Here is a 26,491-nt window from a genome sequence, read left to right on the forward strand (position 1 = left end):
GTCAGGTTTACAGAAGAATCCTCACCGTAATCCATCTTTACATTAATCCAATCACAAACAAAATATCACCGCTTATTAGTGCTGAGTAAAGTACTTCCGCTAAAACAATACATGCGCGCTGGCTCGTGTTGGCCTTTGACGCAGTCGCAGAGAACAAAGACACCGTGTTGCGTGGGTGGCGTCTGTGGGGACTTGCAGGTGTGATCAGTGATGATATTAGTGAGAAGAACGCTTGTCTTGCCCCCAGCAGTGACAATTCACAGGATGTAATTTGTGTTTGAATGACAATGTTTATAAACTTACTACAAGTGCTGCTAAAAAAATCTGTGTTGTGGAATACATAGCTGTTTGTTTTCAGTGTATGTCTCCTATCCAAATTGTCTTATTGTTGATATAAATGCGATGTTTAATAATGTGAACAAAGACCACTCGCATTTTTTGCATTTAATTCATGCTTGCGTTAATTTCAAGATTTACAGTATCACTTATTGTCCATAAACATCTCAGAAACTACTTCACAATTAAGCTGATGAGGACACCAGGGATTATTAATCGAGTTCAAATCTGATTTCAATTGTCAGCTATTTCGGCAGTTATGAATCAGAAATATGGAGTAAAGATGGCCTGTAGTAAGCTTTAAAGATCATGCAGTATTTTTTTTGTTGTATTTATATTTTATCTTCATATGAGTGAGTGATTGAGTTGGGTTTAAAGCCGTTTTTAACAGTATTACAATTATATTGCAGCGTGACAGTTTAATGTGGGAGGTGGGAAGTGATGCAGGTCTCCGACGTTTACCACTTCAGTGAAACCCACAAGCATGGGTATGGTGCTGACAAACCTAGAAACGTTGTTGGGGCGAAGCGGGATTCGAACCCACAATCATATTTTTCTGGTGTGCCCAAGGGAAGCAACTCTGCACAGTGAATCGCAGTGCCTTAGACGACTGGACCACCAGTGCCCCACCTTCACTTGAACTGTAGCAGGACATAAACAGCAGTTTGGTGTTACAATCTGTAGACAAGAGTATACAGTTAGGGTATATGTAATTAGATTAGGTGTTACCTTTTCACAAGGTATTTTGAGGGGCATTGACAAACACATTTGGCAAGAGCCTGCCTGAGAAATATCGAGTTATACACCCAAAACACTTTTAACAAATGTGAATCATAGTCCTGTGAATCAAAGGAGCTTGGTGAAGAGTGACAATTATGGTATTTGTTTAATGTGCGAATGTGTTTTAAGATAATAGTATTCAATCTTTCATACATTATTTATTCAAATATGGGTGATTAGTGCCACCGTATACACTTATTTGTAATCATTTCTTGTGTCTACAATATAAATCGACTGATTAAACATCTTATTTTACTGAAAGACTGATCTTATAGAAAGGGTATGATACTCTTTTTCATTAAAGTTAAACATATTTAAGTGCAATAATTCTTAATTCTTAATCTAAATATTTGCTGGTTTACACAGTTTGTCACAACCCAATATACAGTGTTAAGGTCTCTCTTGAGACTTTAGTTAAGTCACACTGTTGTGCATGGATTCTCATGGAGGGCGGACTATTCTTTACAGCTTTCCTCCCATCACCTGATTCAAACTTCATCATTATCCTAACCTGCCTCCAGTTTGGACTAGCAGCCCAGTGGCTGGACATCTCATTACCATGCCCAGATACAAAATTAAAGGCTAATTTCGCAAAATCAAAGAATTATTTTGCAAAATCAAAGAATTAACCTGCTTGAACAACAATGGGAAAATCGCTCAAAGTGCAACCTGGTTTCTGCAACACACGTGTCGAACCAGTACAGTGATAACCAAACCACTTTTGGCCTATAAAGTGTCTAAATCGAGAACATGGTATATCAAGGCCTTCAGGGCTGTCAGCGGCAAGGATGGAATATTTGTTCCAGGCTTCATGCAGAGTTCAATCCCTGGGTCTGTCAGCAGTGGCAAAAGTTTCAATGGCATATTTTATCGCCTGAAGGTCTGTCACTCAGAGATGTGCAGACACGCCCCTTCGCACAATATCAGTAGCTCCACCCCTTGATGGTGCATCGGGAGTTACTGTACAGGTGACATCAAAGGAAAAACACTGCAACCATGCTACACTTCAAGGGCGATCTTGGATATAAACCCGAGATAGGATTTCCCTTTGTGATACTTGACATAAAGAAAATATAGTCATACTACTTATTGACAGTAAATTACATACGGAAGTATTTGAATAATATAACTAAATTTAGTTTGACTAAAAATATCTGCATACACAGGGATTTTAGAAGCAAACACACTCTACAAAAGACCTTCCTGTGACCTTCACCTTAAATGGAGGTCACTGGGGACCTTCTCCAAGTTAGCCACCCTAAAGAGGATGATATGTACAAAATGTACTTAGCAGTAATTCCCTCTTGTGGTGAACAATCTGGTTTTGGTGCGTGACCTTGACCCTTGCAAGGCAGATCAACATAACAACAAAGCTTCTCATGCTTCAAAGACGATACACATGATATGATATCCCCAAGAACTTTGTATGGCAGCGGCAGTCAAATTCAGACATAACTTCAGGAATAATATTTAAACCAAACAAATTACAGCTGGGTCAACCACCGTTTACCATTATCTTTGGCCGTCAATTTACAGAGAGTAATTACCTGCATGACAGTTGTCAAGGACATCTTGGCGCAGGTCAAGGACACTTGTCAGCTTCACAGCACGGCGCTGAGATTCACTGGTTGATGTGCTAGGTTTTGGAGACATTCCAGCTCTTGCTACATTGTCACTAGAATAAACAAAAACAAATTATTTTAGAGTGAGTGAGTGAGTGAGTATAGTACTCTATAAGTCTCCGGTTCATGGTATAAACCCTACGTGGGACGCATAAAACCACTTATCATACCTCCATGTCAGAATGATGAGATCTGATTGGTTCACGTGATCTTGATAAAATACCATGGATCCTGCCTTGGGAGGGAAATAAATTTCTCAGCGATAGAATAAATCCCTTATACCGGTCCATGAAAAGACATGGATTTCTGATAGGCAGAATAAATCCGCAAAAGCCACACATGTTTTTGAGTCAGTGAAATGGAGGTACTATAAATCTGTTTGCAATACTCCTGCCATATCACAAACCCACCACATGAAACTAACCCATCCAAAAGTAAGAAAGTTTTTACTGTGACGTTGACATATAATTTGTGATCAGTTGGTGGCCTAACTTCAGAATTCAGCATCATAAAGTTTACAAACGTGTCAGAATACCATATGACGTCATTTGTGAAATCTTTAACAAGACATACTGGTGAAACAATGCCTTGTGATATCAGCCTAGAGTTGCTGGCTTCATCGAGCGTGCATAAGCTCAACATGCAATGTCATTAAATAAACCCACTGATGTTGAGAGTTCTTACAGTCAACATATTTATGTTTTAGGAGCCAAAGAGATTACAAATGGGAACTAATAACATATACTATTTCCTATTATTTTCACTATGATGCAGGGGAGTACAGCTTATAAGGTAATTACTTATTGATGCTTCATACATCAGCATCTTGTGGCCTGCAGTATGGGACAAGTGCGTCAAATGGCATCTGGATCTGTAGTTCAGTTAGCTAACAATCTGAAGGTAGTGAGTTTGAGTCGGGACAGATTCTCACAAAATCTGGTTGCTTGTCTTAATGACATGGGACCTTCAGCAGAATGTGTACTCAGGAAAACTTGTGGTACTTGTAGGTTTGTGACTCTGTGGCCTTGACCTTGAAACTTAATTAGACCCACCAGACAGTTGTCTAGTGAATGATGGCGTGATTCATGCCAGCCATATCATATCATCAAACACCAAACATGATGGGCAACAAACATTGTATGATGAGGTTAATTCAGCCCAGGGTCTTGGACAAGACCAGTGATGACACTGTCACAGGTGGATGGATCTGTATACTGCACTGCGCAGCCTCTCCATAGTGTTGTCCAGTAAACAAACATGTATTCCTCGGATCACAGAAAATATTTCCCCAAAGAGTTGTCATGGGTACTTCCTGGTCACTTTTCAAATGAATGGACGGTCGACAGAATCACAATGTATTATTCTATACCACACTTATCCAGATAGTTGTCTCTGCTCAAATGTGGTTTGATAGAATGAGAACTCCCTAATTATGACTGGCAAGAAAACAATTAATACCTCACAAATCAAACAAAAATGACAAGATAGTTTAGCACAGTAAAGCAAAACCTTTGAAACTTGTTGCATGATTTTGGTGAATACTGACATACATAAAAATCAGTAGTAATGAACAAACGAATTGAAAGAGTGAAAGTTTGTTAGTCAAGAAAGCCTACTTTCAGATCAGTTGCCAGGGGATTGTTTACATGTATATAAAGGACAATGGTAAATGTCACAGGCCACTGTTGCATGAGGGTTGACAGTATTCCACTGTATGTGATCAATTTTAGAACAGACACTTTTAAATGTCTACCTTTCTTTATCATCAATTTCCATGGTTTCATCCTGACTTGTGGAAGATGATGGCCGACTGCTACCACTGGCTGATGGTGCACTCGGATTGGTTGAACTAACTGATGCTTCCTTCTGATTGGTGGATGGTCTGTTTAAGAATGCATCAAGCTTCTGTTCCTTGCTGTCTGTTCGGACAAGGTGATGTGCATATACCTTCCCTCCATCTCCTGGAATGATTTCAGTGATTCAGATCCTTTACCTTCACAAAGTACAAAGGTCATGTGGTGCCGGATATCATCAATAAAAACTGTGAGCATGAGGCTCACCTTGACCACCGTCAAACTGTATTGGACCAATATCATATCTGTATGCACTAAGTTGAAACTAAGAGGTTCATCAATTGGTAATATTTGGTAACTTCATTTTGATATAATCTATATATACAGGTTTTTTATTTGACTATAATACCTGCTGTTCATGTGGGTGTATCTGCAACCACTTGCCCCAAATACACTGAGTCAAAGTTTTTGGAGAGGTTGGTGAGTTCGCAGTCTAGTTAGTGGAAAAGAGGGTGAGTTGATGGTAAAGTTGTGGAGAAGTGGGTAAGTTGATGGTTAAATAGTGGAGAAGTGGGTGAGTTGATGGTAAAGTTGTGGAGAAGTGGGTGAGTTGATGGTTAAATTGTGGAAAAGAGGGTGAGTTGATGGTAAAGTTGTGGAGAAGTGGCCAAGTTGATGGTAAAATTGTGGAGAAGTGGGTGAGTTGATGGTAAAGTTGTGGAGAAGTGGTAAAGTTGATGGTAAAGTTGTGGAGAAGTGGGTGAGTTGATGGTAAAGTGGTGGAGAAGTGGGTGAGTTGATGTTAAATGTGTGGAGAAGTGGGAGAGTTGATGGTAAAGTGGTGGAGAAGTGGACAGGTTGATGGTAAAGTTGTGGAGAAGTGGCCAAGTAGATGGTAAAGTTGTGGAGAAGTGGGTGAGTTGATAGTAAAGTTGTGGAGAAGTGGGTGAGTGGATGGTACAGTTGTGGAGAAGTGGCTGAGTTGATGGTATAGTTGTGGAGAAGTGGGTGAGTTGATGGTTAAATTGTGAAGAAGTGGGTGAGTTGATGGTAATGTTGTGAAGTGGGTGAGTTGATGGTAAAATTATCGAGAAGTAGGTAAATTGGTTCTAATGTTTGGGGAAAAGTCGGATAGTAGTCGTTGGTAAAGTCTTCAGAGTTTTGGGGACCTATCCCTCATCTACAGACATACTTGGGGTATAAGTCATGTGCCATAAGTCCTCTCCTTTTACCTGCAGCGATGTCAGACTGGCTGGATGCGTCTTCCTCCAGAGAAACAGGGGCGCCAGGTAACAAAGCCTGAAGAAGAGAGGTGCACTCAAATAGTTGTAGAAGAATGTTTCAGTCTCCTATTAACACACACTGGAAGCTATAGTCATTCAATGTGACAACTAGAGTGTCAGCTGGGGTTTCAGTCTCCTATTAATACACACTGGAAGCTATAGTCATTCAATGTGACAACTAGAGTGTCAGCTGGGGTTTCAGTCTCCTATTAACACACACTGGAAGCTATAGTCATTCAATGTGACAACTAGAGCGTGTCAGCTGGGGTTTCAGTCTCCTAATAACACACATTGGAAGCTATAGTCATTCAATGTGACAACTAGAGTGTGTCAGCTGGGGTTTCAGTCTCCTATTAATACACACTGGAAGCTATAGTCATCCAATGTGACAACTAGAGCGTGTCAGCTGGGGTTTCAGTCTCCTATTAACACACATTGGAAGCTATAGTCATTCAATGTGACAACTAGAGTGTGTCAGCTGGGGTTTCAGTCTCCTATTAATACACACTGGAAGCTATAGTCATTCAATGTGACAACTAGAGTGTGTCAGCTGGGGTTTCAGTCTCCTATTAACACACACTGGAAGCTATAGTCATTCAATGTGACAACTAGAGAGTGTCAGCTGGGGTTTCAGTCTCCTATTAACACACACTGGAAGCTATAGTCATTCAATGTGACAACTAGAGTGTCAGCTGGGGTTTCAGTCTCCTATTAATACACACTGGAAGCTATAGTCATCCAATGTGACAACTAGAGCGTGTCAGCTGGGGTTTCAGTCTCCTATTAACACACATTGGAAGCTATAGTCATTCAATGTGACAACTAGAGTGTGTCAGCTGGGGTTTCAGTCTCCTATTAATACACACTGGAAGCTATAGTCATTCAATGTGACAACTAGAGTGTGTCAGCTGGGGTTTCAGTCTCCTATTAACACACACTGGAAGCTATAGTCATTCAATGTGACAACTAGAGAGTGTCAGCTGGGGTTTCAGTCTCCTATTAACACACACTGGAAGCTATAGTCATTCAATGTGACAACTAGAGTGTCAGCTGGGGTTTCAGTCTCCTATTAATACACACTGGAAGCTATAGTCATTCAATGTGACAACTAGAGTGTGTCAGCTGGGGTTTCAGTCTCCTATTAATACACACTGGAAGCTATAGTCATCCAATGTGACAACTAGAGAGTGTCAGCTGGGGTTTCAGTCTCCTATTAACACACATTGGAAGCTATAGTCATTCAATGTGACAACTAGAGTGTGTCAGCTGGGGTTTCAGTCTCCTATTAATACACACTGGAAGCTATAGTCATTCAATGTGACAACTAGAGTGTGTCAGCTGGGGTTTCAGTCTCCTATTAACACACACTGGAAGCTATAGTCATTCAATGTGACAACTAGAGAGTGTCAGCTGGGGTTTCAGTCTCCTATTAACACACACTGGAAGCTATAGTCATTCAATGTGACAACTAGAGTGTCAGCTGGGGTTTCAGTCTCCTATTAATACACACTGGAAGCTATAGTCATTCAATGTGACAACTAGAGTGTGTCAGCTGGGGTTTCAGTCTCCTATTAACACACACTGGAAGCTATAGTCATTCAATGTGACAACTAGAGAGTGTCAGCTGGGGTTTCAGTCTCCTATTAATACACATTGGAAGCTATAGTCATTCAATGTGACAACTAGAGTGTGTCAGCTGGGGTTTCAGTCTCCTATTAACACACATTGGAAGCTATAGTCATTCAATGTGACAACTAGAGTGTGTCAGCTGGGGTTTCAGTCTCCTATTAACACACACTGGAAGCTATAGTCATTCATTGTGACAACTAGAGTGTGTCAGCTGGGGTTTCAGTCTCCTATTAACACACACTGGAAGCTATAGTCATTCAATGTGACAACTAGAGTGTGTCAGCTGGGGTTTCAGTCTCCTATTAATACACACTGGAAGCTATAGTCATTCAATGTGACAACTAGAGTGTGTCAGCTGGGGTTTCAGTCTCCTATTAACACACATTGGAAGCTATAGTCATTCAATGTGACAACTAGAGTGTCAGCTGGGGTTTCAGTCTCCTATTAACACACATTGGAAGCTATAGTCATTCAATGTGACAACTAGAGTGTCAGCTGGGGTTTCAGTCTCCTATTAACACACACTGGAAGCTATAGTCATTCAATGTGACAACTAGAGTGTGTCAGCTGGGGTTTCAGTCTCCTATTAACACACACTGGAAGCTATAGTCATTCAATGTGACAACTAGAGTGTGTCAGCTGGGGTTTCAGTCTCCTATTAACACACACTGGAAGCTATAGTCATTCAATGTGACAACTAGAGTGTCAGCTGGGGTTTCAGTCTCCTATTAATACACACTGGAAGCTATAGTCATTCAATGTGACAACTAGAGTGTGTCAGCTGGGGTTTCAGTCTCCTATTAATACACACTGGAAGCTATAGTCATTCAATGTGACAACTAGAGTGTGTCAGCTGGGGTTTCAGTCTCCTATTAATACACACTGGAAGCTATAGTCATCCAATGTGACAACTAGAGTGTCAGCTGGGGTTTCAGTCTCCTATTAATACACACTGGAAGCTATAGTCATTCAATGTGACAACTAGAGTGTCAGCTGGGGTTTCAGTCTCCTATTAACACACACTGGAAGCTATAGTCATTCAATGTGACAACTAGAGCGTGTCAGCTGGGGTTTCAGTCTCCTATTAACACACACTGGAAGCTATAGTCATTCAATGTGACAACTAGAGAGTGTCAGCTGGGGTTTCAGTCTCCTATTAATACACACTGGAAGCTATAGTCATTCAATGTGACAACTAGAGTGTGTCAGCTGGGGTTTCAGTCTCCTATTAACACACATTGGAAGCTATAGTCATTCAATGTGAGAACCCTGAAGTTCAAAGTGAAGGTCATGAGTAAAATTTGAATTTTCACTGGAATTTTATTACATCAGAAAGCTCAAACATGGGTCAAGAGACAAGATGTTGATATGAATGTATTATGAATGTATATCATGTGTTATAGTCAATGTATCTAAATATTGTCAAAAACACTAAATGGGGAGGGAGCCACGTAGGTGTGTCACTTTTGCTCGACACTATAGTTCATTCTGACAAAAACATATGTGTAACCTAAGAGGGATAGGCAAAGCAAACAACAAGATTCAACACAACAGACATTCTCACAACATGTTAACTTGCTTATAGGAGCATGTTGCTCAACAATAGGATTGTCCTGACATGATTGGCAGCCACAGCTGTCTGAAATGTAGCATTTACTCTTGTTAAATATGCTTTTATCCTTTTAATTGCCTATCTGTCATATAGTATAATTTGCAGTATCATCCACATGTAGGTATTCTGGGGGTGATTAGGTGTCTTATACCCCATGCTCGTCTCCATGTAGGTATTCTGGTGCAGAATGGATGTCTTGTACCGCATGCAAGTCTCCTTTTTAGGTGTTCTGGGGTAGAATGGATGTCTTGTACCGCATGCAAGTCTCCTTTTAGGTGTTCTGGGGTAGAATGGATGTCTTTCCCATGCAAGTCTCCTTTTTAGGTGTTCTGGGGTAGAATGGATGTCTTGTACCCCATGCAAGTCTCTTTTTAGGTGTTCTGGGGTAGAATGGATGTCTTGTACCGCATGCAAGTCTCCTTTTAGGTGTTCTGGGGTAGAATGGATGTCTTGTACCGCATGCAAGTCTCCCTGTAGGTATTCTGGGAGTGAATGGATGTCTTGTACCACATGCAAGTCTCCCTGTAGGTATTCTGGGAGTGAATGGATGTCTTGTACCACATGCAAGTCTCCCTGTAGGTATTCTGGGAGTGAATGGATGTCTTGTACCACATGCAAGTCTCCCTGTAGGTATTCTGGTGCAGGATGAATGTCTTGTAACGCATGCAAGTCTCCTTTTAGGTGTTCTGGGTGTAGAATGGATGTCTTGTACTGCATGCAAGTCTCCTTTTAGGTATTCTGGGGTAGAATGGATGTCTTGTATCCCATGATCAGTAAACCAAGGTTGACACTGAATGACCTAGCCAATAATGTCACAGTGTTAGGATCACTGCTCATGCTATCAGTCACTGGTTTGCCTGACAAAGATTTGACAAGAAGACAATATCCCCACAATCATTGTATGCTTGTATATTAATATTCTTAAATTCCCATGCAAACAGTAGGCACCAGTCCTCATAAATTTGGATAGTTTCTGAGTTTGGCACAGGAAACAAAACCTACCCTTTTTTCAATTTGTTTTGAAGGAACAACACATAATTTGTGAGAAGCAAAAGGCGCCAGTTTAGCACTTGCCTGATGTATGAATAGAAATAAATATTGAATTGTTTATAGTTAAGTTCTGAAACTGAACATGATGGATGGACAGAGTACATAACTTTACCCCTGACACAATTTGTTTGGCATAATTATTTCCATGCTGCAGTCAATTTTTTCAGAAAGCTTAACATGACTGTGTGGACATCTATGTGAAATCGTCTATCATTTTTTCTTGAATGTCCTCATTATAATGCCATTAGAACTTCATCATACAACAACATTTCAACAGATGGAAGTCATTTCTCAATCCAAACAATTCTCTATGGTGATATTTCATGCTCATTCTAACATAAGATTATGTTACATATGTTGAACCACTGTCAACATCTCACTAGACGCCTGGCACACATCATTCATCACAGCAATATTTCACAACTATATTGATTACTATCGGTACTTTTTCCATGGAAGCTAGTGTCACACTTTGTATGCATGTTACTTATTTCAATATTTCCACTTGTCCGCTGTCTGCATAAATACTTAATGAAAGGGTGTGGTAAGTTTGACCTTTTAATGTCAATGAGTGAGTGAGTGAGTGAGTATGGTTTTACGCCACCGTTAGCAATATTCCAACAATATCACGGCAGGGGACACCAGAAATGGGCTTCACACATTGTACCCATGTCGGGATTCAAACCCGGGTCTTCGGCATGACGAGTGAACGCTTTAACCACTAGGCCACACCTTAATGTCAATGAAATATGTTTAAAACAAAGCAGAGATGCAATACTGCCCATTGTGGACTGGCACAACACATACAGCATGTTGACACTGCTCTGTACAGTGCTGTTTGCCTTCATCTGCATGGGATAAAGCATCAGTTTCATAATCATTCTAAATGATGACAGTATGGTTGAAATGGTCCCTAGGAGAATATAAAACATTTTGAAAGCTGACAAAATGTTTGTGTTTGCACACTCCCCTACTTCATTGATCACTAACACACCAATCCCAACCCATCCGTGGGTGGTGAAGACTGGGGCCATGTCATGTGGCTCAGTGAGTCTACTTTACCATTGGGACTATTGACACTTGACAGCTGATGTTTAAACTCCCACAAAAACCTCAACCCATTCCATGATGGATGATGAATGATGAAAGGTGCAAGTGATGGGAAGAAATAGTAAACACATTTTTGGAAATTGACAAACATTATATGATATTTAATTCTAAAGTCAAACTTAATTGTTACAATGGAAATGCAAAAGGTACTCATCAAACAGTCTCAATCCTTCCTCTATGTGGAATGGACTCATTAACCAAAGGCATGAGGGAAGTTTGCTGATCAAACAGTCTCAATCCTTCCTCTATCTGGAATGAACTCATTAACTAAAGGCATGAGGGAAGTTTACTGATCAAACAGTCTCAATCCTTCCTGTGTGTGGAATGGACTCATTAACCAAAGGCATGAGGGAAGTTTACTGATCAAACAGTCTCAATCCTTCCTCTATGTGGAATGGACTCATTAACCAAAGGCATGTGGGAAGTTTAAATTGGATTACTACAACTACAAAGACGACTATCACAAATCTATTGCAATAGTGTGGGGTACTACTGCAATGCAAACACAACAGTGAAGATGTCCCCAATAGTCACCCCTTATATCCAGTCAGTACAACGAAGGCTTGTTTTACCCCTTCTCATCATACTATAGCGACAAAGGTGTGTGGATGTGACATTCCTTCAGGGGCAATAACTCCCTTACAGTGTAGCCTGTTCACAGAGCTCTCTGTACTGTTGCTGCTACCAGTCACAGCTCCCCACTGTACAACCGACTGACAGTTAACTTTACAAACAAGTGATGACTGTCATGACATCGAATACTCTTCCCTCTGCTGAATCATGTTGTTTGTGAATTTGAATTTCTATTCATGTAATATTTAGTTCAGTAATGCAAGGTGGAGGTAGGGTGTTATTTCTTTAGTCTGCAATATCTAACCAATCAAATTAAACAAACAAACAAACAAAAAAAAACAACATAATTTCTTTTGCAAATAGAAAGTCAATAGTAAAGATTTTCCCAATTCACTTGAATGGCTTTCCCAAAGACATACACACAAATATCGAACAATAATTTATCATTTTTAATGATTCTAAGAATACTACCTCTATTACATATCTGCCATAAATCCTGTATTTTGGCTTCAATCACATTAACTAAAATTTTCAGATTTTCAACAGACGTCCTCTTCACTGTCAATTACACACAACTAGTTGTTGTCAAGTAATCTCGTAACCACCCAAGCCAGGACATCATAATGGCTTCAACCTCACTTTTTTCTCCATGAAATCTCCATGACTTCTTCATCTCCTACTAGAGGTAGATGAAGTGAGGAGGTGGGAGGGAGTAATTTGTATGTAAGAGGTAGTATTCTTAGAATTATTAACAATGATAAATTATTGTTCGATAATTCTTACGAAACTTCCACCTCTATTACATATCTGCCAGAATATAGCAGAGAGAGCCTGGTGGGATCCGCCTCTGTAGGTCTTTTTCTACCCCAAAGACGTCATTTCCTGGTTAGAGGGACTGTTCTGGCGCTGATTTCACTTCTGGTTATTCTATCACTTCCGGTTTAATGGTGAAAGTTGACCATTAAGGTGCTTCTACTCCATCCTACACCTAATAAGCAGAATAATCAAGGGTCTAAGTCACCCTCTGATGCTGCCGTGTCGGATTCTCACCCCCCTCTTTTTTTTGATAGAAGGGGTGAAACTGTAATTGGCTAACAACCAGACCAAGGAATTATATGCCCTATAAGTCCCCAAAGGGCAATAACTCACCTTTACTGAAGTGACTTTACCTACGGGGCACCAACTTGGTCACCTTCTTGGATATGACATTTCCTAAGGGGCACTAACTCCCTTACCTGTGTGAAGAATGTCCTGGAAGCATTCGAGCCGAGAAGCTTGGACTCCACTGTTGCCTGAATACTCTCGATGATGGCGTCCTCATGCAGGAAGTGAACTTCATGCTTTGTTGGATGGACATTCACATCAACATTCTGGGCAGATATCTCAAGGCTGAACAATAAACATCAATCATGATAAGATCCATTTTACTGTAAAGGTGGCATTTCGGTATAGATCCTTATACCGTTGTATATACAGTGATCCCTCGATTTACCGCTGTCATCGGGGTCCAAGAAACCGACCCTGCGTTCTAGGAAAGAGCGTTGTACAGATATTCCTTGCTGAGGTTCACATTACGTAGTGATTGTAACAGTGGCGCAATTATTTCACAGTGGCATTGGACATGTAGATGTATGTAACACTGATCGTGGACGATGATTCGAACTGCATGCTTAAAAATATAAAAATACTTTGTGTAAATTAATCAAAGTAGTCTGTATTATTTTACGACTGGATGTTAAACATGTAGAATCTAAATAAGTGTTGTTATATTTTAAGTTTTTCGGAGGAAAATTGGTCCGATCGCCGACCTACACACATTATCGATCGATGACAGCTAGTACATTACAAAGCCAAACAAGCCTTGGAACGAAACTAATGTGCAACCAAGACTGTGTTGGTTAATAAATAATGACGTGTCAAAGTTATGAAAAACCCGGACACAGCCGGCTCCCTGTATGCACTGTATGTACAATGTAAACTGACATGACGTGCGTAACTACACGGTTATACAATCTCCAACTTGTCTTTAATAGTTTACGCCTGTCGCTTAGATTTACTCGCAGTGGTTGCCATGATTGAAATGGTAAAGACTAATGAACTAAGACTTATTTTATACCCTTTTGTAATTACGCTATTTAAACAATGAAGTTCCAATGTTTTGTATAGGTCTCTCACGGTTACTCAAGTCCGGATTAAATACCGGAAGCCATTGTTTCGATTGTTGTTATTGCATTACGCGCGGATGGTTTGAAGTTTGAAGACATGTCACATGTTGTCTTACCAATCACAACAAGCTAACATGAGTATTAAATCAAACAATGCAGCTTATGTTTGTTGTTGCTGTGATTTGATTTTATGTGAGTTTAATGCCAGATCTGTGTACGATATGTTTTTTCACAACCGGAACAAAAGGCAGAATGGTTTCGATCACATGCAGCCGGATACAATGAACGTAATTGTTTTACAAATACACACACGTGTACATCGACTTGGAATTAAATCTCATCAGTTTATTTGTAACTATATTTGCTTTAACGCGCTTTAACACGCTTTTAGGGGAAAATTCTTCATGCATTTTTGGGAGCCATGGTTTACCCCGTGGTGCATCCGGAGTAGCGGTACATCGAGGAGCGTTAAGTCGAGGGACCACTGTAAGTCGAATAAGAATAAGCTAATCTCCTCAGTTGGATAACGGAAATAAGCTGATCGCTGGAGTTGGATAAGGGGAATAAGCTGGGAACAAGCTGATCTGCGGAGTTGGATAAGGGGTACAAGTGAGTGAGTGAGTGAGTGAGTGAGTTGGGTTTAACGCCGCTTTAATAGTATTTCAGTTATATCATGGCGTGTCAGCTTAATGGACGAGGAAAGCCTGAAGTGATACAGGTCTTAGATGTTTACCAGTCCGGTGAAACCCACGAGCACTGGTATGGTGCTGACAAACCTAGAACCATAATGAGGGCGAATTGGGATTCGAACCCGAAATCTTAGGTTTCTGGCGTGTCCAAGGGACGCACCTCTGCACGGCAAACTGCGGCGCTTTAAATGACATGGCCACCTGTGCCCCCAATAACGGGTACAAGCTGATCTCCGGAGTTGGATAAGAAGAATAAGCTGATCTCCGGAGTTGGATAAGGGGAATAAGCTGATCTCCGGAGTTGGATAAGGGGAATAAGCTGATCTCCAGAGTTGGATAAGGGGAATAAGCTGATCTCCAGAGTTGGATAAGGGGAATAAGCTGATCTCTGGAGTTGGATAAGGGGAATAAGCTGATCTCCGGAGTTGGATAAGGGGAATAAGCTGATCTCCGGAGTTGGATAAGGGGAATAAGCTGATCTCCGGAGTTGGATAAGGGGAATAAGCTGATCTCCGGAGTTGGATTAAGGGGATGTTTACAATGCACACAGCAATACTACAGTGACAACTTAAATGCTGTATTTGTGGTACAAAACTATAATTCTTAACACTAATTTAATTATTTGTCTTAAAATGCATCATCTGAACATATCGCAAAATTCACAGTGTTGAGGATAAGCATGTGTAGATCTAATTTTGGGAATACTGATTAATGTCACTTGGCAGACGACAAATTGATAAAAACATTTCTTACTAAGTTAATGAATAAATTAATTGATTGCGAAACCAGAGATATTAAAAAATGTAATGTGTATAACAGAAGTGGTGCGCATGATCGTGTGCTGTTTAAACCATGGTAATAGCTGGTAAATTTCTATTTCCAATGTTTTGCTTCCCTCTTGTCGAGTTAAAGCAGAAATCTACACAAACCTTTTCCACAGACAGAAATAAGCATAGTTGCTCATACCTTCACAAAAATCAAAGTTATTGGCACTGTCAAATTAATACATGGAACATTTCAGAAAAAAACATGAAAAAAATGGTGATAACTGGTTGCTAGCCACTAGGCAAGGATTACCAGACAATTATGACGTACCACAAACTAAACTTCTCTGGCTTGTGTTTTTACATAGAAATACATCCCCAAGTAGGGCATTTGGTATGTCAGTGGATGGTCAGCGAGTGATAGTGAAAAGGGACACCCTGCTATCCCGTGTTAACACACTGGTAAATTGCTCAGGGCCCCTGACAACTTACCTCATATACACAAAAGGGTGAGTATTCTTAGGGAGGTAGGCCTGGTACACTGTATCCAAAGCCTTTCGTAGACAAGTGGAATCCACAAGGCGATCTGAAACAAATAGTAAAGAAAACTTAAACATTGTAAAAATACATTACTGAAAAGAGTGTTAGGAAAGACACTCTCACAGCGTGTCAATTAAATTGCACAATGGTGCTTATTACATATATAGGTTCATTGTTAAAACATTTTCTTAATTTTATTCAATTTTTAATCAATATTGTTTTCATTAATTGAAATCATGTATGATTTTAGCAGATTGCATGGTGACCATTATTTACTGCAACCATAATCAGACTGCCGCTTTTGACACCTTGAAATGGACCATAGAGGTAAGAGAACAATTGATATAGCAAAAATGCCATACTTTGACTGATAAGTGAAAGTCCTTTTTTTCCCTGCATTGGTTATTTTTCATATCACTGATCACTGATCAAGTCTATGCTAAACAATGCCATACGAAAAAACTAAACTGTGACATATGAAAGTACTACATTGGGGGGTATGTTTCTTTTGAAATCATATCACCACCCGATGGTATGCTAAAAACAAGAAATTATGTCTGTCAATGCTCTTTTTATTACAAAGTTTTACGTGTCTAAGAAGTCAGAACTATTCGCCAGATTATGACTCCGTAGTTTGTATCGAAGACAATACTGTCAATCACAAGAAAAAACTGGTTTGATGGATTGTGAATGATCTTTAGGCTACATTCATAATATCCATTACATCAAATCATCAATCCCTAGTTCTCATGAATACTGACACTGTAACACAAGCACAAATAAACATTTTTTATGCTGATTTGTTTATGTGCGTCAGAAGTGTGGTCTTGTATGTCAGTGTCATCAACTTACAGATTTCACAAACCCAGTTCGTTTGTAATTTAACGTTACACTCAGCTGTATTCTAGCTATATCATGGCGGCCTGTAAATAAACGAGTCTGGACCAGACAATCAAGTGATCCAAGCTGTTTGGGTACGATGACTCGTGGTCAACCAAGTCACCAGACCCATCCATAGTCACCTCATTCACCCAGAATATGTTCCTCAGGACTTATTCTAATCCCTGGACACAGGGTTCTAAAACCTGTCACACTGATACATTCAGAAATGACTGAATAATGGATGCATAAGATATTTCCTTGATCTTTTTATCAGATTCAGAACCTGAAACCTTGATCTCCCAGTACTTGCTTTTCTGGGTAAATCACCATGCAATTAATTCCTACAAAACATTTATTAAAAGTTCCTGGGGCTTTAAAAAAGATTTAAATTCTCAAAATGCTCTTGAACTGAATCCCTTTCCTGCTGCAGACGACGTGCTCATGACTCCCATGTCTTGTGGGCGTTCTATCCTGATTCTGGACGCAGCAAACATGTGGGTGTTTTCTTCACTGGCTGTCAACCCTCTCCTCCTGTCAGAAAACTGTGCATCAGCTACCTCTCACATACTCATGCTTGTTTTCAACAGGATACTCTCGCAGATCATCCATTAACACAAAAAGAGAGATTGATGTCTCTTGTAAAGATGCCTTGATACAAGATACTATTTCAGAATACTGGTATACAAAAACTATTAATAAAAGGACAGGATAATCTGTCAAAGGATCTGTCAGAAGGTATACAATACAAACATTATATCATTGTCAGTCTCAGTTGTTCTGAGCCACGAATCCAGTGTATCTGACAGTTTCGTAGAATGACTGACTGTAAACTGTAACATCAAGACATAACTCAGTCCCTGTATACATGCCCCTGGTGACATCAAGACATACCTCAGTCCCTGTATACATGCCCCTGGCAACATCAAGACATACCTCAGTCCCTGTATACATGCCCCTGGTGACATCAAGACATACCTCAGTCCCTGTATACATGCCCCTGGTTACATCAAGACATACCTCAGTCCCAGTATACATGCCCCTGGCAACATCAAGACATACCTCAGTCCCTGTATACATCAAGACATACCTCAGTCCCTGTATACATCAAGACATACCTCAGTCCCTGTATACATGCCCATGGTAACATCAAGACATACCTCAGTCCCTGTATACATGCCCCTGGTGACATCAAGACATACCTCAGTCCCTGTATACATGCCCCTGGCAACATCAAGACATACCTCAGTCCCTGTATACATGCCCCTGGTGACATCAAGACATACCTCAGTCCCTGTATACATGCCCCTGGTGACATCAAGACATACCTCAGTCCCAGTATACATGCCCCTGGCAACATCAAGACATACCTCAGTCCCTGTATACATGCCCCTGGCAACATCAAGACATACCTCAGTCCCTGTATACATGCCCCTGGTGACATCAAGACATACCTCAGTCCCTGTATACATGCCCCTGGTAACATCAAGACATACCTCAGTCCCTGTATACATGCCCCTGGCAACATCAAGACATACCTCAGTCCCTGTATACATGCCCCTGGTGACATCAAGACATACCTCAGTCCCTGTATACATGCCCCTGGTAACATCAAGACATACCTCAGTCCCTGTATACATGCCCCTGGTGACATCAAGACATACCTCAGTCCCTGTATACATGCCCCTGGCAACATCAAGACATACCTCAGTCCCTGTATACATGCCCCTGGCAACATCAAGACATACCTCAGTCCCTGTATACATGCCCCTGGTGACATCAAGACATACCTCAGTCCCTGTATACATCAAGACATACCTCAGTCCCAGTATACATGCCCCTGGCAACATCAAGACATACCTCAGTCCCTGTTTACATGCCCCTGGCAACATCAAGACATACCTCAGTCCCTGTATACATCAAGACATACCTCAGTCCCTGTATACATGCCCCTGGCAACATCAAGACATACCTCAGTCCCTGTATACATGCCCCTGGCAACATCAAGACATACCTCAGTCCCTGTATACATGCCCCTGGTGACATCAAGACATACCTCAGTCCCAGTATACATGCCCCTGGTGACATCAAGACATACCTCAGTCCCAGTATACATGCCCCTGGTTACATCAAGACATACCTCAGTCCCTGTATACATGCCCCTGGTTACATCAAGACATACCTCAGTCCCTGTATACATGCCCATGGTAACATCAAGACATACCTCAGTCCCTGTATACATGCCCCTGGCAACATCAAGACATACCTCAGTCCCAGTATACATGCCCCTGGTGACATCAAGACATACCTCAGTCCCTGTATACATCAAGACATACCTCAGTCCCTGTATACATGCCCCTGGTGACATCAAGACATACCTCAGTCCCAGTATACATGCCCCTGGTAACATCAAGACATACCTCAGTCCCTGTATACATGCCCCTGGTTACATCAAGACATACCTCAGTCCCTGTATACATGCCCCTGGTTACATCAAGACATACCTCAGTCCCTGTATACATCAAGACATACCTCAGTCCCTGTATACATGCCCCTGGTTACATCAAGACATACCTCAGTCCCTGTATACATGCCCCTGGTAACATCAAGACATACCTCAGTCCCTGTATACATCAAGACATACCTCAGTCCCTGTATACATGCCCCTGGTGACATCAAGACATACCTCAGTCCCTGTATACATGCCCCTGGTAACATCAAGACATACCTCAGTCCCTGTATACATCAAGACATACCTCAGTCCCTGTATACATCAAGACATACCTCAGTCCCTGTATACATGCCCCTGGTAACATCAAGACATACCTCAGTCCCTGTATACATCAAGACATACCTCAGTCCCTGTATACATCAAGACATACCTCAGTCCCTGTATACATGCCCCTGGTGACATCAAGACATACCTCAGTCCCTGTATACATGCCCCTGGTAACATCAAGACATACCTCAGTCCCTGTATACATCAAGACATACCTCAGTCCCTGTATACATGCCCCTGGCAACATCAAGACATACCTCAGTCCCTGTATACATGCCCCTGGTGACATCAAGACATACCTCAGTCCCTGTATACATGCCCCTGGTGACATCAAGACATACCTCAGTCCCTGTATACATCAAGACATACCTCAGTCCCTGTATACATGCCCATGGTATAATTATGTAATTAAAGTCATTGAAACAAAAAAATGCATTTCCCAAAGCCACAAACGTTTCTAAGCTGTAACAGATGTAGACCTGCACAAGATATTCTTCACAACACATCACTGTCAGTGTCAGATATCTGAAACATGTTTACCTCACACAATGTTGATCAATTGCAGCCAAAGTCCAGGAGGTCAAATGTGCAACAACAGGGTCGCACGTAGTGGATGTTCCATTTACAGCCCTTGTTGGGATTTTAGCACATACTGACCGATCATAACCTGAGACCTTTATGACATGTCTATGGTATGTTTAAGACCAAACAATCACCCTCCTCCACTGACATGCAACAGAATCTGTGATGTGACAGTTTGCGTGCACATTATATTCCCCATGCTCTCCACAGAAATGGGATGTGTACAGCATTGTGTACAATGTAGTACCACAAAGCTCAGTCAAGCTGTTCCCAACAACAGTAAACATGTTCTGATTTTAGCTGATGGAAATGATATTTATTACTCCATTTAGATTTGACAGCTCTGAAAATGTGACAACCAATAAATGTCAAAATCTGTGACCACTGTTGGCCTGCTTACTCAAACACACATCATTGTAGAAGACTGAGTGTTCTGTTATTCCAGTCGTGCACAATGCTGTTATGATCGAGATACACTGCTGTTGTAACGTCTCATAAGATTCCAGAAATAACTAAATGCAAGACAGTTATCAGAGACTTCAGAAATTAAGTAGTATTGAGTATGATTTACTTGTTTGCATCATTTCAATTGACTCATTGGCATTAATCTCTTTGCTTGACAAAGGTCAGGAATAGAAAGGTATTTTCTTCCAAATGCGCTGGAGGCAACTCATAAAAGCTGTTTTGTCGTGCCCTTTGGAATTAAGAAGAATACTTTTGACTCTGTAACTCTGGAAAGTGTTTAATCAGGGAAGTGCTGTGAAAACTGCCAATGACACATACTCGCAACAAACAAATTTAAATCGTAAGAAAGCAATTTCTTTTAGTCACTTCCACACGTTGTCAAACCAGACAACATATGATTACATACAAAATCTCTCACATCCTGTTTCCTCAATCACACATAATCACTGTGTCCATAGTCTGATCAGGAATGTTCACTAACCCGTCACCTCTTGTCAAGATGCTCACACAACACTGTGTAGTCCAGACATACGCCAGCCTTGTAAAACTACTGTTACATAAACACGCTTCTCCAACCTTCTTTGCCAACTACAACAGCACGTGTGTCTACAGTTGAAAAAAACATTGATGTTAACTTTTAATCGTGCCACTTCCTATACTTATAAAAAATATCATGTGCAAAGAAGTTTTGACGTTTCAGAATCTCATCAACAGAGTGTCACAAAACTTACCAGGTGCAGAGAAAGGGGCAGAAGGTTGACCATTCTGAAGCATTGTTTGTAAACAATAGCCAATCTCTGCCACCCCACCCCGAGCTAATACTCAGCTCTGCTCGCCATATTCCACGAGAGAGGTTTCTGCTCTAGTGACCACACTGTGGGCGTAGGATTATCAAGTGATGATGCAAGGCTTTCCGTGCACTTTACATATTGTTTTGCATAATGCTACAGATATGCTAATACACATGCAGTAATGAGGTGCATGACATTACATCTTTACACATCGAAGTGACTGTATCACTAGCTGTCTGTAGGGCTCGATGGAACCATACAACCAATGTAAACAAAAGAGAAATAGGAAAATGGAAAATCTTTCATATTTTAGGATATTTTCTCATTGAAAGTAAAACATTTATGACACATATTTATCTAAATGTATCGCCTCATCAAAAAAGATATGCAATATCTTGAATGGACTGTGTACAATGTGATGAAGTGGTAGAGGTCGGGGATATGTGCATGGTTTGTTGCATATAAGAACTGGGACAGTGTTTAGAATCATACAACCGATTTATTCAAATCATAGTCTCGGATTGGATAAACACCGTCTTCTAATCCAATCAAGCTGACAAGTGTAACTCATTTGTTCCAAAAACACATGAGCTTTCTCTTCAAATTGCATCTAATTAAAATGACTGAAGCCAGGCATTCTGCACAGTGCTTGGTTGTTGGCTTCACTGTGCTGAGCTTTGAGAATCGAATCGTGCACAAACAAAAGGTGTGAAGTCACACTCGAAAACTATTTCATGCATGATTTAATAACACCAAGGACCGTGGACACTCATTTGAGGCTATTGCTTGCCATACTTGCAGATTTACACACTGTGCAGACCAGTTTTAATGTTTATGTCTGAAAAAAACAACAACTGGAATACACACTTTGCATAATGTCACTGTGCAGATTTACACTGTGTGCAGACCAGTTTGGGGGTTTATACCAATATAATACAAATATTGATGTAATTCTCAACAGTAATAACATCTTAGTTTATTCTTTACAGAACAAAGCCATTTAATACTGATATTGATTAAAACCTGTAAGCTTACTCATGCTGTGACAAAGTTAACAGATGAGTTGTTTCAGTGCTTGCAGTCAATGCATTAGTGGACACCTATCAAACGCCAAAGTTGAAATATGACTGAATGTCAAGATGACGGAATGAATGCTGTGCATAAGTTATACACAGCTGAATTCTGAAGGACTGCTAACTTGCTGCTTGATGAAACCCGGTTTGCATATACAACAACAAAGACTTATTTTTGTTGAGTTTAACATATGTCCACTCCACTGTATCGTTATGCCATAATGCTGAATCACAAGTATTTCATTGTAAAGTGATACCCACAGATTCAACTCAGTCAGAGATATTGATAATGATCACACAGGTTACACAAAAGGAAGCCCAAGTCCCTAATGGTGAACAGAAATTGTGTCAGTGAGCAGATTGGGTGGAAAGTGGAAACTCCTATGTTCCTTCAGGGAATTTGGGTAACATTTGATCTTAATGAAGACACCATTGTCTATCTTGATAGAGTAGCCAAGCCTTTAGTTGTAAGAGAGCCTTTCAACAATAAAGTCCTTTGAGAAGATAGCAATCACAATTACTTCTTGTCCAAAGAGTCAAGGATCCATGTCTTTATGAAGAACCACAGGACACACAGCATTTGCCATGAAGAAGTATGCAAGCAGCATTGAAAAACATAGCACATAGAGTCACTGGAAGACATTTCATAAAAGACCAGAAACAAAAATGAAAATTATCAGACATTGATGAAATATTTGGGTGAATTCAATTACTCCCCATGGTGTTTCTCAGCTAGCTTTATGCAAGTGCTCAGTGTTCAAGGCACATTGCATGGCATTCATGAAGCATTTGCTCTCCAAGGAACAAGACAAACCGAATAATTTTGTTCATTCTGAGCGAAAGATTCATGGTTTTTAAACTCCCTTCCTAGACATATAAAACACAGAGTGAACATAAAAACCCCACAACAGAGACTGTATGAACAGCTACCAGCCTATCCTGACATTCCCCCTGACAAACAGGACTGTACTCAGGACCAAGCTATTATTCCTAGGAATCCTCATGGGAAGGAATACTGAAGCAAGAAATATGACAGAGCACACAAAAACGGGATATTTCCTGTGTAGTGGAAGATGGAGTATCTCAGCTTCAGTGCCAAAGGAAAGGAGTTATTAGGAGGTGTGGAATGCAGCTAGAGGTCGATCATCATGCAACCCTAGATGTTCTGTGGACATCTAGTTAAGGTGCAATGTTGCTGTTAGCAACAGGGAGTTCTACCAAAGACTTTTATAATATTGTGCTTGCATTATGTAAATAAACAGCCAAAATGGCACATATGACACATTCATTTGGACACACCAAGTTAAATGCTTATAAACCTTTCACTGTATCACCCTACATCGCATTAGGTTCCTGACAACCTCAGCTTAACCTAGTAACCAGCTCATCTTCCAATCTTCCAAGTGGTTCTCTTCCAAACCTGGGTTTTAAAACTGATCTCTTCTAAACCTGCTTTGAGGTTTTAATTTTCAATTGTAATACCTAGGTTTTACAATTAACATTTTAAAAACCTGCTTTTAGTGTTAACTAAATTCTGTTTGATGATTGGTTAAAAGTCACAAACATTTTATACATGAAAGTTCCATGACGTGAATCGAACCTGCAACCTCACATATCAAGTTAAGTTTTGTAACCCACTGTTTTCCCACTGAGCTACCGAGGCAGGCGATGAGCAGTTGTTACATTTATCATGTCATGACTCCAGCTAGTCCCTGCTGCACATGTTTTTTCTATTGCACGCTTTGAGCGAATTCCTTTATGATACACTGTACGGTTTCACTATAAGGTATGTAGATGTTTTCTTATTTTTTCTTGTATTTCTATGATTTAGACAGTTCATAAGTTGAACAAAATATGCCTCTGAGGTTTAAGTTGAAATTGTGAAACATTGAGCTCGGGAAAAGCTTGCGGTTTTACATTTTAAACCAAGACCTCAGAGGTTTGAAATAATTACGCCTGCACACACGGCATTCCATTTAGAAAATATACAAGATAGCATAGACAGTATAGTACAGACAGTGTGCAGGAAATACAGGGACCATCTCTTCAGGGTGGTCATGTCACATGATATCTCAACATCAATCAACAGATCAGACAAAATGATCACTGTAATAAATTAAGATATCATGTTTTTCTTAATTTCAATAATCATTTTGAGTATGTGTTTTATTGAAATACTAAAACCAGCATGTCATAACCATGGAGATACCCAGTCAGCATGCAGCAAGCGGTAGTCCTGTCAGCTGGGATCGCCCTGTTACTAATCCTTGGTTTGTGACAACCTTACCTGTGCTTATAGGTTCTCTCTATAAAAGTTAAATTTGTTGTTTGTTTTACTCTAAGCTAACAACAACCCTTTCTTCTGGCCAGTACGAAAATCTGTACTTTACCAAGAAATTGTTATCCCAAATATAACTTTAGTTACATCTGACCACTTTCTAAATGGCATTGTGTATTCAAAGCTTTCGGCCATGGGAGCCGTGTCAATTTACACTTGTCAGAGGGGTACACAAAGTATGTGATCTAGACTACCAGGTGTCGGACTTTCATTTTGTGGAAGCCTTGATGGCTGAGTAGGTTAGATTGCTGACTTTGTGTGCTGGCGATTAGATGCCTCTCTCTGGCAGTGTGGGTTCGAATTCCGGACGGGGCTCAACCCTAAAAAAGTACAAGAATCTTTACTTTACTGAGAAAGAGTTATCACAAATATAACATTAGTTACATTTGACCACTTTCCTAATGGCATTGTGTATTCATCAAAGGTCAAGCAGGGACTCATAGACTAGGGTTAGCGTATCTTCCCTTTGATAAAGGTCAGTTACTTCCGCGGACAGACTGATGGACTTTGCCACGAAAGGCAAGTAGAAACAATTGTTCTAGGCTATTGTTGTTTTACCTACATGTAGTTACGCCACTGTCTGAGAAACAGGTTTCAGTTGGAACTTTGACTGTTGTCACTGTCTGACTGACACATCACTTCCTTTGACAAAATATATATTGATGTGCACATACCAGGATGTTTAGTTAATGTTTGTCAGACATTGGAAGAGACATTTTTTTAGCACAGAATTTAAGAATGGCATTATATGATAAAGAGGTTAGCACGCTTGTGTGTTTTGGGGTAGTAAATATCATGTATTAGGAATAAACACTAGCTTCCAAATACACAATCTCATTAAAATCAGATCTTAGTTTTCGCTACCGTTAAACAAAGATCTGAGGACATCCCATTACGGATCACGTCACAACGACCTTGTGCGAACTTTGACCGACCAATGGAATGACCAATCAGAAGGCAGCTTCCTCGGCGCTAATTTCAAATTGGTGACTACGCTTTGAAACATATTTTGACAAATTCTCGATTATAAATTTGAAACATGAACAAAAGAACATTCTGGAATGGCTAATAGATGGTCTAGATTGTATGGATTCAGTCGTTGAACCCGTAACTATAGCTCGGAGTAAAGTTTTCGAGGTTGCATGATTAGAAATACATTCCGACTGTCACTTTCATAATCTGGAAAGCGATGCTCTGATTGGTCGGATGAAAGGTCGTTCTGACGTGACCCCTAATGGGATGTCCTCAGATCTTTGTTCAGCGGTAGCGAGAACTGAGGTCTGATTTTAATGAGATTGGCCAAATACAATGTATATTACTAACACAGGATATTTACCATCCCCAAACACACTCTATGATAACCTCTATGTACTAAACTACATAATTTTACATACACATTTACCCCATACAGACACATACAGAGTTTTCAAAGCGAAAGGTTATAGTAAGCATCATTCTATCAAATGCGAGGATTAAAGGGGATTCCACACTGCTGTCAACCAAGTACCACCAATTGTCCCCTCGCAAGTCGGAAGTCTAGTTTGCTGGGTTACTGACCGAATTGCCATCAGGTGATTATGCAGGTTCAACTAATTTGAATGGGGCCAGCTAGACAGCTAAAAGTTAGAGCATTGTTTC

At 40.4% G+C, this 26,491-nt stretch overlaps 1 protein-coding gene across 3 annotated transcripts in view; it reads right to left on the reverse strand.

Annotated features, from left to right (window-relative positions):
- LOC139470096 (DNA mismatch repair protein Mlh1-like) overlaps positions 1-26,491 on the reverse strand; it is a 242,361-nt gene that overhangs the window by 30,578 nt on the left and 185,292 nt on the right. For all 3 annotated transcript variants that reach the window (XM_071252386.1, XM_071252385.1, XM_071252388.1), the window contains exons 10-14: positions 15,899-15,992; positions 13,024-13,177; positions 5,764-5,830; positions 4,492-4,699; positions 2,664-2,791 (exon numbers count right to left, since the gene is read on the reverse strand). In XM_071252386.1, the coding sequence (XP_071108487.1) occupies positions 2,664-2,791; positions 4,492-4,699; positions 5,764-5,830; positions 13,024-13,177; positions 15,899-15,992 (651 nt within the window). The remainder of the gene's footprint in view (positions 1-2,663; positions 2,792-4,491; positions 4,700-5,763; positions 5,831-13,023; positions 13,178-15,898; positions 15,993-26,491) is intronic.

Source organism: Haliotis cracherodii, unplaced genomic scaffold (assembly GCF_022045235.1).
Source record: "Haliotis cracherodii isolate W230 unplaced genomic scaffold, xgHalCrac1.p SCAF_20, whole genome shotgun sequence".
Taxonomy (NCBI): domain Eukaryota; kingdom Metazoa; phylum Mollusca; class Gastropoda; order Lepetellida; family Haliotidae; genus Haliotis; species Haliotis cracherodii.